Here is a 17,881-nt window from a genome sequence, read left to right as displayed (position 1 = left end):
GTTCATACAGTTGGGAAATATGGAATTTAAAACAGTGTAGCTCTGGCTGTATGGACTGATGAGAAAACACCTTTGAAAATTTATTTTATAAGTTCAAAATCCCATTTTTAAAATTCATCTTATTTATGTTTTTATTTTATTTTTGAGAGAGAGAAAGAGAGAGAGAGACAGAGTGCAATTGAGGGAGGGGCATAGACAGGGAGACACAGGATCTGAAGCAGGCTCCAGGCTCTGAGCTTTTGGTACAGAGCCTGACATAGGGCTCAAAATCATGGGACCTTGAGATCATGACCTCAGGTGAAGTCGGAGCCTCATCAGCCTGAGCCACCCAGGTGCCATTTTTTAATTAAAAATGTTTAAATCACATGTTACATTTAGATGAATAATTGCCCCGGCATGGAAAACAATAAATAATGAAACAACATATTTAAATAAATGTAAAAAAAAAATTCTACTCAGACATCACTTTTTTTTGGTAAAGCATATTTGTAACAGAAATGGGGCTGTTTGCTTTGCTATCCATGACACTTTAACAGCAAACTCTCCTTAGCAGAGGTCCTGGGGACTGAGTGCAGGTAGGGACAAGTTGCATTCACGGAAAGCTGCTAGTAAAGCAGAGAGAGAATGGGTTTACTGATTTTCCCATACAAATGCCTACAAGCTGTGCACAATGCATTTGAGTATTCCTTGTATTATATTTGATTTACAATGGTTCTGCCTCGGGGTAGGGTGAGGCTATCATTTGATTTGTTCTAGAGATTTTGTTGAAAAAAATCTGTCACAATTCTCTGGCATTATAGTGCACTTTTAGTGCAGTTTTAGCACAAAATGTAGTTAAGAGAATTTGAAAAAAAACTATGTATGGTTTGTAAGATATTTTATGGAACAAAATTATAATTTTTTAAATTGTTTTTTAAATAATTTTTAAATGTTTATTTTTGAGAGCGAGAGAGACATTGCACAAATGGGGGAGGGGCAGAGAGAGAGGGAGATGCAGAATCTGAAGCAGGCTCCAGGCTCTGAGCTGTCAGCACACATCCCGGTTCGGGGCTTGAACCCATAAACTGTGAGATCATGACCTGAGCCGAAGTCAGATGCTCAACCCACTGAGCCACCCAGGTGCCCCCAAGTTTTTTATTTTAAGCAGGAAATTTTATAAATTTTGTACTTTAAGCAAAAGCATTTGATTTATTATCTCTCCAACCTATGTGACTCATTATTACTATCTCTTGTCCTCTCATATAAACTGTAATTAAAAGAAGACTGGCTCTTGCATGTTTTTTTTTGTTTTTGGGGTGGTGGTGATCATATCTCATTTCTTCATGTCCAGTCTAGAAATCAAAGACAGGAATTAACAAGGAGAATCATTCCATGTTAAAGCCCAAATAATAATGTTGTTCTAATTAAGGGTTATTCCCTAATGTGTGTGTGCACGTGTGCACGCACCAGAGAAAAGGGGTGGGGGTGTCATGTGTCTATTTACTAATATCATTTCCACGTAAGCTGACATCATACTCACTAGATAAATCTATGGTCCAATTTTGACTTGAGCAATACTTTTTCCTATAAAAATTCCAAGTGTACTGTATTATCCCAACACCATTAATATCATGCATGTTTTGCCTGAAGTTTAGAGCATTTCATCTAGGAGTGTGTGATTTATGGCATATTTACAGTGCTCTTCAACATTCAGGAAAGAAAGTGTAATCATAGAGGGGGCCGTTGGGCAGAGTAGAGAACATGTTCACATGGTAAAGATCTAATCGTATTACTCCCTGACCCCGTGTCTTCCTTCAGAAGAGCCTGTTTCCCATAAAGTAAGTACACTGTTTCTTGCTCTGCTACCTCTGACAGATGTGGGAGGAGCTTACAGTGGTGGATAGACCATTTTGCCTATAGCCTGAATATTTTGAAAAATTTATCTATGTTGGATTACTTAATGGCAGAGAAATATATGTTTAGGGAATAGAAAAAAAACATAGGAAATAGAAATGGAAAAAAATGAACAATTAAAAGCTTCAGATATTAAAAAACTTTATAAAAGTAGTCATGAGGAGAATCATTTGAATTTCTTATCCTTGTTTCAAGGTTTAATATCCTCATGACATATAGGTGAAAAGAAGGCCCCATCATAATCATTTGAGTAATTAGATCCTCTGAAAGTCATTACCAGGGCTTTCAAAAAAAAAAAAAAAATCAAGGTTTTTAGGACATGTGAAATTAAGAGAGAAACAACTGGCCTCATCTCTAATATTGAACATTTTTATTACCCTGATTAGTGCATTTGCTTGTCTGTCAAGGAAGGAAAAAGAATCTCATTGTCAAAAAAATGATTAGAAAGGAAAAGTACCCTTAAGGGATAATTATAGAATATTTGTTCTCAGATTACAAAAGGAAGAAAAGAGATTCATGTATTTCAGCTTCCCACAATAAGAATCTTGCATGAAATTAGTGCAATCACCGAGGTAAAATTGAATTTGAGGAAGTACACTAGTGAATAAGGCTTATTTCTACTGAAAGATGTCCTTTAGGTGTTTACTGAGTGTTATCTGCAAAACTTTTAATTCAACAAGGGAAAACCTATACAGATGGGAAACTGGTTGACCTCAATGACATTCATGGAATTCTCATTCTAGGAAGTACGTGAATATATCAGAAGGCAAAATTTAGTCCAGCCTATTAAATTAATAAAAATACTTCTGTGAGCAGGCATTTGCTTTTGTAAGCAAAGTATCTCCAGGGCCACACGAGATAGAGGATAGTCTAGCTCTTTATGAATAAACTACTTAAATTAGCTTTTAGCAAGTTTTAATTTTAATACATCAAAACGTCTGTCCTATTCCAACACCTTTCTTACTAGTATGGTACTTTTATTTTTGTTGTTTTTGTTCTATTTTTGTTGTTTTTTGTTTTGGTGTGAATTGCTTTTAATAGAGCAAAGGAGGGAGGTGGAGGCATCTCTGACATTATGGAACGTACTGTGAAAAGAACATTTTCCCATATAGGAAATACATCATAATTTTTACGGCCCTTTGCACCTTGACTTTGTAAGAAATTTCCAACATTGAAATTCAACTTTTGGGTCTTCTTCCTAGTATGATACCATTCTTTTCATTAACTTAGCTACATTTTCTAACAGAATTGTACTTACTTGTCTGCCTTGAATGATAGTATGTCTGTTTTTTCCTTGATAGTCCACGACTTCCACATAGTCCAAGTAAAGATCTACCCAGTAAACCAATTTGTTGACTAAGTCTAGTGCCAGTGCAGCTGGCTGTTCTGTCTTTGAATCAATTATCCTTGTTCTGTTCAGCCCATCCATGTCACATCGCTCCACTTTGGCCACATTCCCGTAGTCAGTAAAGAAAAGTTTTCTGTTGAAAGAAAACTAAATGTTAAAGTGTGTGTGTGTGGGGGGGGGGGGTGAAGCATATTCAATAGAACCATCTGTAAAAAACAGAACTTTTCCTTCTAATTTATTTCAGTAGTTACATCTGTTAGCTTCCCATAACCATTTCCATATAATATCACTCATAAACAGAGAAATCTGCTAATGAATATTGCAGGGCATAAGGGAGCAGGTTAACTAACAACTGTAAAATTTCCCCAAAATGAATGATTATGGTGGGTTTATTTTTGTATTAGGGGAAATGTTTCTTTAAGCCTCATAGAGCCGATACACAGACACCACAGGAATGCATGCAGCCCATTTGCTAGAAGCTTCAGAAGTGAGCCAAGTCACCAGGCCAGGGCACGTGAGCTATCAGGCTTTATCTTCAACCTGCTTTTCAAATTGCCTAGTAATGTCTGTTTCCTATAAAAGCTATTATGTGGAGCTCAATGATGCTATGAGTGGTAGAGAATAGCAAACCTGGAATGGAATTAAGCAGATGGAAAAGCAAATGTGGTGTTTGTAGCACTGGAAATAAAACACAAATAACCACCCCTCCAAAAAACCAATCCCAAATTCTCCCAAATATTCCCAAATCGCAAAATTTCATAAAGCAAATGCAGGCTATTTCTCATTTTCTCTTTATTTTAAAGAAGAGTCTAAAGAGCAGTGTTGACCTCCAAGAAAAAACAAAAAAAAAAACAAAAACAAAAAAAAAACGAAAAGAAAAATAATAATAATCCTTCCATGAAGCACTAACAGTGTCTATCAAAGGTTTAAATACCTCCAACACTTCAGTGTCTAATATTTGATTAGTATTCACTATGTTTAGTAAACACAAATCAATTTCAGTTAACCTGACAATATTTTAACAAGATTACCTACTCAGGAGACTAAATTACATTTGTAAATAGAAGACAATCTTGCCTTGACTTAAATACAATCTCAAGAATAATCTGATTTACAGTGACTGAGCAATATTAAGATTACCTAGAGTATAGAATATTTGATTTTACCAACTTGGTGAATTAGTGTTTAGTTACTTTTCTCAACATCCTTGCTTCATCTAACAGTATGAGGTATATTTCAACCTAAAAACTATTATTTAAACTTTAATTTAGCTCTTTCTCCTGAGGAGGTTTTGACTAATTTTTAAACATTAATGCACACTCTTCTGTAATAGTGTAAGCCAGATTTTATTATTAGTATATATTTCCCCAAATGTTCTTAAAAATTGATTTATGACACTAAGTTAAAAATTATTTTTCAAGAGACATTCTATTCAGATGAAGAACTTTTCTATTCTAGTAAAGAATAAATAAAAGGGCATAAGGTCCTGTGTTTTATTATCATACGTAATGCTCAAACTTCTACTCCTATGCTCTTAACCGCTCTCTCTCTCTTTTCCTGCTTCTTTCATCTTATCTTTCTTCTCTTTAAGTCAATTTGTTCACAGCTATACCAAGTTAAACTACTATAAGGAGTACCTAGCTTTCCTATTTCTTACTGTAGAACACTGCCCACTATTCCTGTTATATCAAGCTCTCTTTTTCATCTCACACAAAAATGACTCTCCTTTTCTACTTTCCTTTTATGATGGGTCCATTTTATGGAGAAGAGATGCTTGCGTATGAGTAGATTAGCTTCAGGCACAGAGAGCTGGAGGCTCTGGCATACTATGGATGATATGATATGTATAGACCATGCATAGATAGTAATATAAAGCAGATGATTGTACCAACTACACAGTGTTGAAGAGAAAAAATGAGTCCAGAGTTAGACACTTCTTGGAAGTTATCTCGTGTTGGCTTAAATTACATGTGATCCCAAAGGGAAAGGAGAGAAGTATGCCAAGACCAGAACTGTGGAAGTATGCCATCAGAGAAAAAAATAAAAATAAAAATAAAAATAAAAAAATAAATATCAGAAGCTATGGTAAAAAAGATCACACAGACTTTCATAGAAGTCTAAAGGAGAAAAGTTCTAGGATAAAGGATTGCAGTGGCTGGCTGGGCCAATCACAAAATGAAAAAAATAATAATAATAAGGGTTAAGAAAATGTCAGTGAATTTGGTATTTGTTAAAATATTAGTAATTTTTTGATTCTTCTCCTTGAGAGGTTTAGTTATGGAGAAAGAGTGAATCAGCTGATGATGGGTCAGTAAAATGTAATTTATTTTTCCAAGAAGATTTTCAGTGATACTGACCAACTGTGGCAGGAATGATGCAACTGAGTCTCATACTTATTCCAGGTCATAATAAAAGTGGTTGAGGTAACTAAGTTTCAGCCAAAATATGGGGGGGGAAATATAAAAAATATGATTATCAAAATTTTACTGTTTTAATGAGGAGTAAAATCAAAAGAACAGGAGGACGTATGTTATGTGCAAAAGAAACAGTAAAGAATTTGCCTTATATCCCCAACACAGAGAAAAGCAAAAACAAAAACAAAACAAAACAAAAATAGTACCCAATGGAGACATGAAAGATGCTTACACTAAATTGAACCTTCTCAGACTTCAGAATATTGACTATGATGAGCTCTGTTTACTTATAAGTGAAGGATAATAGCACTAACATCACAAAACTGCAAGCAGTAAATACCCATAGTCACAGGATTATATATTTTTGTTTGTTTGCTTGTTTTAGTAATGTTTAACTTTAGTTTAAAATGTACTGTTGGAGCACCTGGGTGGCTCAGTCGGTAAAGCAGCCAACTTCGTTTCAGGTAAGGATCTCACAGTTCCTGGGTTCCAGCCCTGAATTGGGCTCTGTGCTGACAGCTCAGAGCCTGTAGCCTGCTTCAGATTCTGTGTCTCCCTCTCCCTCCGCCTCTCCCCAGCTCACACTCTGTCTCCCTCTCTCTCAAGAACAAATAAAAAATGTTAAAAAAAAATTTAAATCTACTACTGTTACAGAGAAAAGCTTCATTCTCAGGGCATTCTTTAATTGAGGCATAGTTGTATTATAATTGATAAACAAAAGCTAAAGTTTGTATCTAAAATCTAACTAAATTTCATTTGTTATATAAATGTAGCTAGGTTGAAAAATCACTCTTTTCTTTCCGATGAAAATATCTGTCCAAATCTTAGAAAAAGTAAATAGTGCTTTTTGAACTCCATGATCTCACTGATTACCTGTGAGATAGAAGGGGCAGATTATATTACAGAGGAAACAAGTTCAAAGTCCACATGATTATTCACTATCAGAGCCTTCACATGAATGTTTGTCATGCCTTTATTTTTTAACTCATTATTGTAAAATAATTTGAACCTTAAAGAAAAAATATAGGAATAGTAGCATGAAGACCTATATCCTTCACTTAGATTCATCAGTTCGCCTTTCGTCCCTCTGGCCATTTCTAATACTGTCTAGTACCTTCTGACAGTACATTGCAAACACTGTGACCCATTACACCTAAATACTTTAGCCTGTACCTCCTAAGCACAAGCACATTCTCATGCATAACCATAGTACACCCATCAAAATAAATACTTTTAGCACTGATAAAATATATAGCTCTTATTCAAATTTTGCCTGTTGACTAACAATATTCTATATAGTAAACTTTCCTTTTCTTCTGATGAGGATCTAACCCACCATCATTTGTTGCATTGAACCATCTTTTATCTCTAGACTCTTAATTCTGAACAGTTTTTCAACCTTCCTTTGTTTTTCACAATGTTACCATTTCTGAAGGGTAAACGAGTTGTTTTAAAGAAATCTTTATGCTAAGTTTGCATGATTTTTCTCGTAACTATTTCATGTCATGCCATTTGAACTGAAATGCAATACTTTTATACTTTCTTCTTACTGCCCCTGGGTTTAGAGACTATGGGTAAATCTATACTCTACCCCAGAAACTCCATAGAAAGGAACACAGATGGTAGTTTGGAATCTCTTAATTCCATTTTATTCAGTATTTTCTGAACACATAACTCTCTTTAACTTCCAGGGCTCTCAGTTCCCCTTTCGATGTCTTCTCCTACCAGGAACCAAGTATCTTATGCTGCTTGAACTACAGCAAAGCCCCCAGTATAGTACTATGTCTGTTGAACTCATGGTGGATACTAGGGACCATTCTAAAATCTGTCCTATGCTCAATTCCCTCAGGATTACAATACTGACATTTCTTCTCTCTCTGTTCATTTATGTGACATCAATTGCTTTTTATTGTCTAACATTCTCAATAGCAATTGAGATTCCTATTCTCTTGTTCTTCACTTATTTTTTGAATGAGTCTATTTGATCCCCACTAAAAAAATATTTAAATTAAAATAAAACAGTACTCCTACTACTGTCTGTATTTCTATGCCATGTTTCATGATTAGTTCATAAAGAATATATTTATTTCCTATTTTCAATTATTCATCCAGGTCATTATTCCTATGATTCAGCATCTGTAGTAAATAAAGACTTTTTCATTTTGGCTTCCTTATCTCATCAGATATGGGAAACTGATTTTACCTAACATCTTTGTTGATTATATGAGTAGTCCTGTTTTACTATAGATATATAAGTTTTATACCATTGGAGATAGTAAGAAACTTTGAGCATTGTTGGTAAACTTGCCTGACATAAATCAAAAGTCGCAAAGGGAGCCCTCACAGACAGTGATAGAGTACTGTGCTTATAGAGTTATGGCTCCAATCATCCCTACACTTTAAAGTAAAGCAATTGTTACAAGTCCTGGCATCTTAAAACATGTATTTTATTTTCTTTAGCTGATAAAAATAAGTCTTACTTTTGCCAGTGATATACATGCTAAATGATGCTTCTGTAGTTTTATACTTTGTCCAAACGGACAAAGGGGAATTTAAACACATTAGAGTCCTATCCACATCTTTCAACTGCATGGTCAGCCTTCGTTTTATGTCACATTCTTACCCCTAACATTTGGTTATAGCATAATGATAGAATTTAGAAATTTTCAGAGTTCTCACAATGAAATTACCTACTATTCATTTCAACTGCTTAAAAATAAGTTTTCATGGCGACATTTGGGTTAGGGAGTAAGGGTGAGGGGAGTAAGACATAAAACTAGTGGGCCATATATTACCAGATCAAAAAAAAAAATCATTGTTATGATTAGGGCCTAGCAAACCATCCACATTTGTTAATCATGTGTTAAAGTAGGTAACTGCATTTCTTTACATTTTAGAAAAAAAATATGTATTTTCTTTGGCAAGGATTACATTAGGAACTTCATTTTTCAGCCTTGTTTTTAAAATAATTGTTATTCAAATAGCATCAATAGTAATACAGCTTTGTCCTTCTATTGTGTATACAAATATTGAACAAGAAAGCAATTTTCCACATTATATAGAGTAATTAAAGTACATTCAGAACCAAAGTAGGAATATTAAATATTTAGCATTGCAATTCTAAAATACAATCGTAAATCTGAAAGAGTAATGAGTCTTTGGAGTAAGAGGTTTAAATTCAAATTCTATTAGCTTCTGCTACTTAAGGGATGTGGATGATAAACAAACTATTTTCTCTGCCTAGCCAAGACTGTTCAAGACAGTTATTTATTGATTTTTACTTGTTGAGGTTTTTCCTTTCATTGTTTGAAAAATCTCTCTCAAACTTGGTTTTTAGTTCATACATAAACACACAGAAATTAAACTTGACATATAGACTCCTGCTCTGAGCTGGCTACTCTGTATTCTGGAAACATTCCCACTAATGATTCTCCCAGAAGTGTACATGTATTAGACATGTCAGTCAATGTGGCTGGCCCATTCAACACTCTTATTCACCTAAACGCGTTCCACCCAGTTAGTGTTCCTGAGAGAGACAGCCTTATGTGACAATAGCATCCTTCTCTTTCCTGTTTACAGATAATTAGACCAATGAGGAAAATGTGATATAAATGAAAACAAATCATAGGCTGAGCTGAATCACCAAAATCCTTTCTCTCCATATTCTAAATCAAAATTTAGTTGGAAGCTGTGCTAACATGGGTAAGAGGAACAGGTGGTGACAGGGATGGGGGCAGTACGAGAGGAGGAATACTGGAACATGTACACAGAAGTGGGCAAGAGATGAGACACGGAACTGGGATGAAAGGACCCATGTAATTCTTGAGTGAGGAATTTGCCAGACCCCATAAAGCCTATATTTACTTCTTGCTGTTACTTGTGTAAACACCTAAGATTTTCCGTATCATCTCGGGAAATCTCTATACATTTGAGCTAGCTTCGGTGGGTTTCTTTACATGGAAGCTAAAGTGCCATGAGAAACTACATTGTTTAATATTCTTTTTTAAGATTCAGATAATTCTTGTTCTGAAGTAACTGAACAAATAAAAATCATACCACTTTAGAAGGCATTTTACATTGAAATGTTAACTCTAAATAAAATAATCAATGGGAGAAGATATTGGCAAGTGATATATCTGATAAGGGGTTAATATCCAAAATATATAAAGAACTTATACACTCAACACCAAAAAGAAATAGTCTGATAAAACAAAAAGTGGACAGAGAACCTCAATAGATATTTTTCCAAAGAAGACATATAGATAGCCAACAGACACATGAAAAGACGCTTAACATCATCAATCGTCAAGGAAATGCAAATTATAACTACAATGAGATACCACTTCACACCAATTTGAATGGCTAAAATTAAAAAGACAAGAAATAACAAGTGTTGGAGAGAATGTGGAAAAAAGGGAACACTTGTGTACTGTTGGTGGGAATGTCAACTGGTGTAACCATGATAGAAAACAGTACGGAAATTCCTGAGAAACTTAAAAATAAAAATGCCATATGATCCAGTAATTCCACTATTGGGTATTTGAGAAGATATGTGCACCCCTACATTTATTGCCGCACTATTTACAATAGTAAAGATACGAAAACAACCCCAGTGTCCATCAATAGATGAATCAATAAAGATGTGGTATACATAGACACTTACACACACACATGCTGGAACATTACTCAGCCTTAAAATGATGGGAGTTTCCCACTTCTAACAACAAGGATGGACCTAGAGGGTATTAGGATAGGTGTAGTAAGTCAGAGAAAGACAAATACCATGCGATTCCACTTATAAATGGAATCTAAAACAAAAACAAACTCTCCTATACAGAGAACAAATTGATGGTTGTAGGAGGGGAGGAGAATGGGGATGAGTGAAATAAATCAAAGGGATTAAGAGGTATAAACTTCCACCTAGAAAATAAATAAGTCACTAAGATAAAAAGTGTAACACAGGAAATATGATCAATAATATGCTGGGTATGGTAATAGATGGAGACTATACCTATTGTGGTGAATATTCCATAATGTATAGAATTGTTGAATCACTATGTTGCACACCTGAAACTAATATAACATTGTATGTTAATTACAAATAAAGAAAGCAATCATTTTATAATTGTCACATGTAATCCTCAAATAACTCCCATCTTGGCACTGGATCACATTAAAAAATTGTATCAATCCTGCATAAATCTTGCAATCTCCAATGAAAAGACAAAGAAGGATACTAGCAAAGAGCACCTTTAAAAAAAGTCACCTTTCATTTTTTTTTAACTGAATATATTATTCAAGTCATAGATTTCCAAATGTCCTTCCCTAATTTCAGCTGGCTAAACTCACTTACAAACTCAAATACAGCCTACCTCAAACTGTACCTCACCCCAATACTTCCTTGAACTCATCTTTTTTATTATTTTAACCTAATAATAAAAAAGTAATAAATCTTAGGGTTTTAGGCTTTTCTTCTGTTTTGCATTTTCCATACTCTGAGAGTCAGGATTCAATTCAGCAAGTAATAAACTTGCCATTGTAAAAAGAGAGCAGTTTAAAAAAAAGTAGAGAAACACCAAGATTTGCACACTTTTCATTATTCTTTTTATCTTTGTCACATAGGTATTTCATCACTGTTTAACATTGATTGGGACACCATGGAGAAAAAACACCTAATCATCTTTTTCTGTATTGTTAATGCCTGAGGGGGAAGTATTGGCCCTAATAGCAAAAGAAAAGTTGATCCAACTTGACTTGCTTATGATCCATCACTTCCTCTATTCTCCAAGAAAAGAACCACTTGGTTTCTGTTCATTCTCTCATTCCTCCTACCCATGACTCCACTTAACTGCAACTGCCAGATATAACTGCCTGAAAGATAATGACACACTTGGCTTCACAATTTGACTACCCGATAGCCCTTATTCTCAGACTGTAATTGGAACCCCTATAACTCATCTTTATCTAAGACAGAATCTTTCAACATTGTTACCCTTGTTTATGCAGGTCTCTACTTAAAGTGCACTACAGCGTAACTTTCTCTCCACTAATAACAACCTCCTCTCTTCTTACTGAAACCTATCTGATCTGAGACTTCTACTCCATGACCATAAATTTCCCAATATTCTAAGACCATCCTCTTAATGTTCTTTCCAACTTTTTACCTTTTCTGAAACGTAACATCTCCTGAGGTCATCTTTTCCCAGCAGTCAATGAAAACATGGGCTCCTAACAAGAACCTCAGGGGTAGATATAAAATCAGTGCCCTCCTCAATATTCATTCTGGATTATTATTTTCCTCTTATAACATCCCCTACTTTTTTGAGGGTCTCACAAATAGCACCCATCTTCAAAGAATCACCTGCCAACCTTCTGATTTTCTTAGATCATTATTTTTATTTAAGATTCAACATCTAGCTTTCTTTCTGACTGCTTGAAACCGGGGAAGATAGTAACTCCAATATCTGCAGGACAATGGACCAACAGCTTTCTCCCTTGTTTTCTTGACCTCTCTGCATATGCACTTATATTTCCAGTACATTTCAACCACAAATTTCCATGATAAACAGTATGTTATTTGTCATCACCAGAAATTATACTTGTATCAAAAGAGATTGCCCCTCCCACACACACACACGAGCATCTTATTCTTCCATCTGACTGTATGTTTACTATCTGTATTGCTAAGGTAATCTCATTGCAATAACTTTTTGACTCCATTGAGACCTTGTCCCCATGACCTTCTCCATTCTCTATCAACCAACCTTCAACTTTTATTTCTCTCTTCTTCTCCACTGTCCACATCTTTCTAATTCACTCCACTCCACCCTCAAGTGATGATCTTGCCTCTTACTGAATACAAAAGTGAGAACACATCAAAAGCACCCCATTTATTTTCTTACAATCCCAGCTAAAACCCATCTACATCTACTTCAATTCTTCTCCACCTTCTCCTTTTGTAGTACAGAAGGAAGCACCTTCACATCTTTTAGAGAAGTACAAAGCAAAACTCCATACTCATCCCATCTCCTCTGTAACTTGTCTTCAATAATTTCCAATTCTTTCTACATTTTCAACCTCTCCTTTTCCAAGTCTTACCTTCAACGTATGAACTTGCTCTACTATTTACCATCCTGAAACAAATCTTAACCTCAAAACACCCTCCATTTCTAGCCCTTTCTCTCCATGTTTCATTTGCATCCAATATTCTCCAAAGAATTTGTTCATACAAGCTGACTTTATTTTCCCCTCAATCACTCTTTATACCAAACTGATAAATACTCCACCCTACACCATGCCACTTTTTTTTTTCTCCTAACTTACTGAGATTGGCAACTACTTACATGTGGCTAAACCTTTCTCAGTCCTCATTTCACTAACCTCTCTGTAGCATCAGACCAAGTTAATCCCTTCCTTCCTTTTGATTATTATTTTTTTCTCTTCGCCTTCTTTTGGTATTCTTCCTACCTGCTTTTTCTCAGCTACGTTTTCCACCTCCTTTTTCTGTATCATGCCCAGAATATTAAAACTGGACTTTCCCAGGATCAGCCATAGAATCTCTAAATTTTCTCTTGAAAAATCTTTAAAGTTTCCATGACTTTCATTAATATTACATTAACTTGCTTTAAACAAAATTTTTTTAACATTTATTTTTGAGAGAGAGAGAGACAGAGTGTGAACAGGGAACAGGCAGAGAGAGACGGAGACACAGAATCCCAAGCAGGCTCCAGGCTGTCAGTACAGGGCCTGATGCAGGGCTCGAACTCATGAATTGCGAGATCATGACCTGAGCTGAAGTCGGACGCTTAACTGACAGCGACCCATGTGCCCCTACAGTAACTTTCTTACATTCATTCTAACCTGTCTTCTGAGATTATAACTCCTAAATACAGTTGCATTTTTAATATTTGTGTTTAAATTCTTTTAGGCATCTTAAATATATCTAGTACTACATTGTTTTTTCTTGCCAAATTTATCCCTTCATTTGTCTCCTCTTTGGCAAATAGGGTCATTTTCTGCCCAATGACTCATTCTAGAAACCAGGCACTCACCCTCTATAACTTCTACCTTATATCCTTTACGTCTAATTCATCACCATATCCTGCTACTTCTAGCTTAAAACTATATCTCAAATTCATATATTTATTTCCTTCTCTGTTTCTCTTTCCTAAACCAAGTCACCATCATCTTTTGCCTGGGAACTTCTATCTCCTCTCTTTTTCTTGTTCCTTTTAAACTACTCTGCTCATAGTTACCAAAGGGATCTTATTAAAATAAAAAGGGGATTATGTATTATAAAGCCCTCCAACAGATGATAATTGCCAACAATGCCAACAATGGTAAGCACGATCTAGTCTCTGCCTATCTATCCAGCTTTATCTACTGGTATACTTCCCCACTTCTAACACCTTGGCCATCTAGTGGTATCCTTTTGTACTTCGAATACTTTGGCCATTTTCCAATTCCTTAAACAATCCATGTGTTTTCCTCCGTTCTTGCTCTTCATATATCCAGTCCCCCAGTCTGAAAAGTAATTTCTGCCATGGTATCTGAATCTTGGCTTTAATTTTCAACATAACTGTCAATTCCTGTGGAAAATCTTTCCTGCTTTTCCAATATGTTAGGTCTCTCTGATATAATCTCATATCATTCTGTATATTTTATAACATTCTTCTTTATTTTACTTGCATGAAAGCTACAGACGCACACACACACAATATGCTTAAGATCTGTTTATTATGTAGACTATAATCTCCAAGAGAACACAAGAGGATATATCTGCTTTATTCAGTATTGCATGCTCAGGACTTATTCATGTATCTGCCATTCATTCATGGTCTTTCCAGTTCCCTTCCCTTCCCTACTCTCTCCCTCTACCCGCCCCCAACACACACACAAAGGCTCTGGACTGACTTCCTAAGATTGGATAATAAAATCTAAATCAGACTTGTAATTAGGTTCAAGGGTGAGAATATGGATAAGGCTATTCTACCATAGGAAAATAAATTAATGTTCCTAATTATCCAGCACAGCTCATTGGAACTCTTCTTTGGACCCAAATCATTAGCTAATGATAAATTATTGCTTTGTATTAGTTTGATTGCACTGTCCCTTTTTCATATAGTTCCCTTTCAAGAATTGTAGGGATTAGTGACTAGTTCATGGTAAGATATGGTATTCCTGTGCCTGGCCAATTTTTATTTTTATTGGCATCTCCTCAACATTCCTTTGTATTAAACTATAGTTACCAGATTATAACACTTGGTTGTATTTCTAAGGGGGTCAGACAACCTACATGCAGTATCCAGCAAAAGCTTGCTTCTTTGTTTACCTTAAAACAGGAAGTTAATATAATCAACATTAATATAATTTTAAGAGTATTGTCACCTATGAGTAGGATGGTTTGAAAGTATTAGTAGTCTACATAAAGAGATATTAGTTTGGTAGTTATGCACTAATACAGGGGCTGAAAATGGAAAAAAAGTTCAGAAATATTTTGGGTCTTAGTAGATAGGACTTGATATTTAATTCATTGACTAGGGACAAGGATGAGTAGAGAATAGCACTGTAGTATAACTTTCATAAAAATATTTCTTAAGTATGTTTTGTCTTTGGACTTTTCTCAGAAAGTCTACCTGTCTTATAAGACCTCAAGGATCACTCCATTTAATAAAAAGAATGATTTTACAGTCTAGGTATATTACCTTCATGACCAAGGGCATTGCTATCTTAGGAGTCCTTCAGGGGTCAGTTTGCAGGATGTCAATACTCAAAGTCTCATGCTCAATATACTTGATTCATGTGGAACCGTAGAATATTGGCAGTAATATATTAGATGTCAAAAAGTTGCTCTTTGAGATACGCAGAGATGTATAACCTAATTTCCACACTTATGGAAGTCCTTTTGGTTTATGGAGGCATTTTTCTGAGCTAAAAAAGAACACAGATGACTGTCTCAGAAGTGACTAAGATAAGTATCCATGAAGTTGTGGACTCCTGAACAAATCTGGTTCACTGCTATGCTAATTGCCAGTTAGCTGAACTGTCAATTTCTATTTTAAATTCTTACTAAATGGAGGAAAAACAGGATGTAGAAATATGAAATTTACCTCACACTTTTCTTGTATATTATTTATTGTTTATACTTGTGCATATCTCAGTTTGCTGTTGGAATAGATTGTCCAATAATATTGCAATGATGACAAAATCATATGGTTACACAGATAAAATTACAGTGTGAAAAGATAAAGATTACTTTGTTCACTTTCCTAGCTGTGAAGGACAGATATACTTACAGAAAAAGGAAGACAAAAGTTCTGTGAATCAACTTCTTCATAAGCAATATTACCCAAATCTATTGGTTTAGTTTTGTTTGTTTTGTTTTGACTTTATTTTGAGAGGGAGAATGACATAGAGAGTGAGCAGCGTAGGGGAAGAAAGAGAGCATGGGGTCAGGCTCTCCATGCTGGCAGCGCTGAGCCCAGTGTGGGCTTGAACTCATGAACCATGAGATCAAGACTTGAGTGGAAACCAAGAGTCAGACACTTAACTGAGTGAGCCACCCAGGCACCCCTCTTGGTTTAGTTTTAAGCAGAAATGCACAAAGAAGCTTAGGCTAAGTGTGGTTAAGACTGTAGAGGCCAAATGAAGCTAGTTAAGGGAAACAACTGTCCTGAGTTAGAAACATAAGCATTTTTTTAACTTTGAGATGCTTCTAGACCAGAGTTTCTTGACCAGGATGACCTTCAGGTGTTCTATCAACTACCAATTGTGTAGGGCTGTGGAAATTGGAAGGTAAGACGGCAAATATGTATGACCACATGTTTTTTTGACAGGAGAGTTAATACTCAAAAAAGTAAATATCCATGTTCTAAAATAGTTATTCTTAAGCTTTACTGGGCACAATAATCACCTGGGGAGCTTGCTGAACTCTCTAATTCCTATAATCACTGTGGTACAAATTTGGGTAGTATCTAAAAAAATTTAAATATGCATTTTCCCTTTAATCCAGAAATCTCTATTCTGAAAATTTATCTTAAAGAGACATCTTCATAAACAAGAGACAACGCATGTACTAAGTTATCACAACATTATTAGTAACAGAAAAATATGGAAAATATTTTTGTATCTAGTTCTCCCTTCCCTTTCCTTCCCTATCCATTATTTTCTTCCTCAGAAATATTAATCTAGCATTTACTGTGCTCAATGTTCTGGGAATACAACAGGGTATTCTAAAGCATGTAGCTTATGCCTCTAGAGGGAATAGGGAGCAAGATCATTGAAGATAAATGTACATTACAATTTATGAATACTCAGGAAACGTTGGTAGGGAAGCTCTGTTGATTGTTAATTGAGAGAAGCACTGTCTTACAACAAGCTCTTCTTAGTGTCATGTCAAAGAATTAGAAACAATGGACTATTTAGTAATGGTAATCTTGCCCTAATATTAGCAACTTGTTACACGGAGGGCAATTAATTTTTCAGAGAACAGATTGTTTGAATCACACTTCTATTAGGATTTTTCTCACAAAGGTCTTAAGTTATCATTTGCTGCTCAACCTCCATGTCTTTTTCCATCTAGTATCAGTGCCGATAATATTCAGCTTTACATGTCAATTTAACAAGTTATAGTCTCTAAATGATTCAATTTAATGCTAACTTAGGTGTTACTGTGAAGATGCTTTGTATATGTGATTAACACATATAATCAGCTAACTTTAATAGAGGAGATTATTCTTCATAAGCTAGGTGGGTTTTTTCTACTCAGTTGAATAGTTTAAGAGAAAAGCCAAAGTCTCCATGAAGAAGAAATTCCACTTGTGGACAGGACCATGAGCTCCTGTCCAAGATTTTCACCCTTCCCTTTCCAACTGCCTGCCCAAAGTATTTTCATCTAATTACCTAGCTCCCTCAACCACATATCAATCGATTCTTTCAAGAAATTTGTATATATTTATGAATCTTACTTGTTCTATTTTTTCTGATGGAACTCTGGTTATACAATGCCCAAAAACTATTTAGAAGAATGCCTCTCCATTGAGTAAGAATTTAAAACAGATATTTGACAGTTCAGGTAATTGTAATTAGCATAAAAGTGAACCAGACTTATTTACCAAGCCAAATGGAGAAAACACAGGTCCTGGGGACCTATTGAAGCCCTAAATCTAGCCATGCCAAAATTAGTACTGCTTGTTTTATTTAGTAATGTGAACCATTAAATTTCTCT

The 17,881-nt window shown here is 35.2% G+C and overlaps 1 protein-coding gene across 4 annotated transcripts in view; it reads right to left on the bottom strand.

Annotated features, from left to right (window-relative positions):
- Positions 1 to 17,881, bottom strand: part of LRP1B (LDL receptor related protein 1B) — a 1,871,086-nt gene that overhangs the window by 790,075 nt on the left and 1,063,130 nt on the right. For all 4 annotated transcript variants that reach the window (XM_053909160.1, XM_053909154.1, XM_053909157.1 and 1 more), the window contains exon 8: positions 3,152 to 3,374. In XM_053909160.1, coding sequence (XP_053765135.1) covers positions 3,152 to 3,374 — 223 coding nt within the window. The remainder of the gene's footprint in view (positions 1 to 3,151; positions 3,375 to 17,881) is intronic.

This window comes from Panthera pardus, unplaced genomic scaffold (assembly GCF_024362965.1).
Source record: "Panthera pardus isolate Hobbes unplaced genomic scaffold, ASM2436296v1 HiC_scaffold_10, whole genome shotgun sequence".
In the NCBI taxonomy this organism is placed as follows: Eukaryota; Metazoa; Chordata; class Mammalia; order Carnivora; family Felidae; genus Panthera; species Panthera pardus.
Note: the sequence above shows the minus strand (reverse complement) of the source record. Positions and strands in the feature narration are given on the sequence as shown.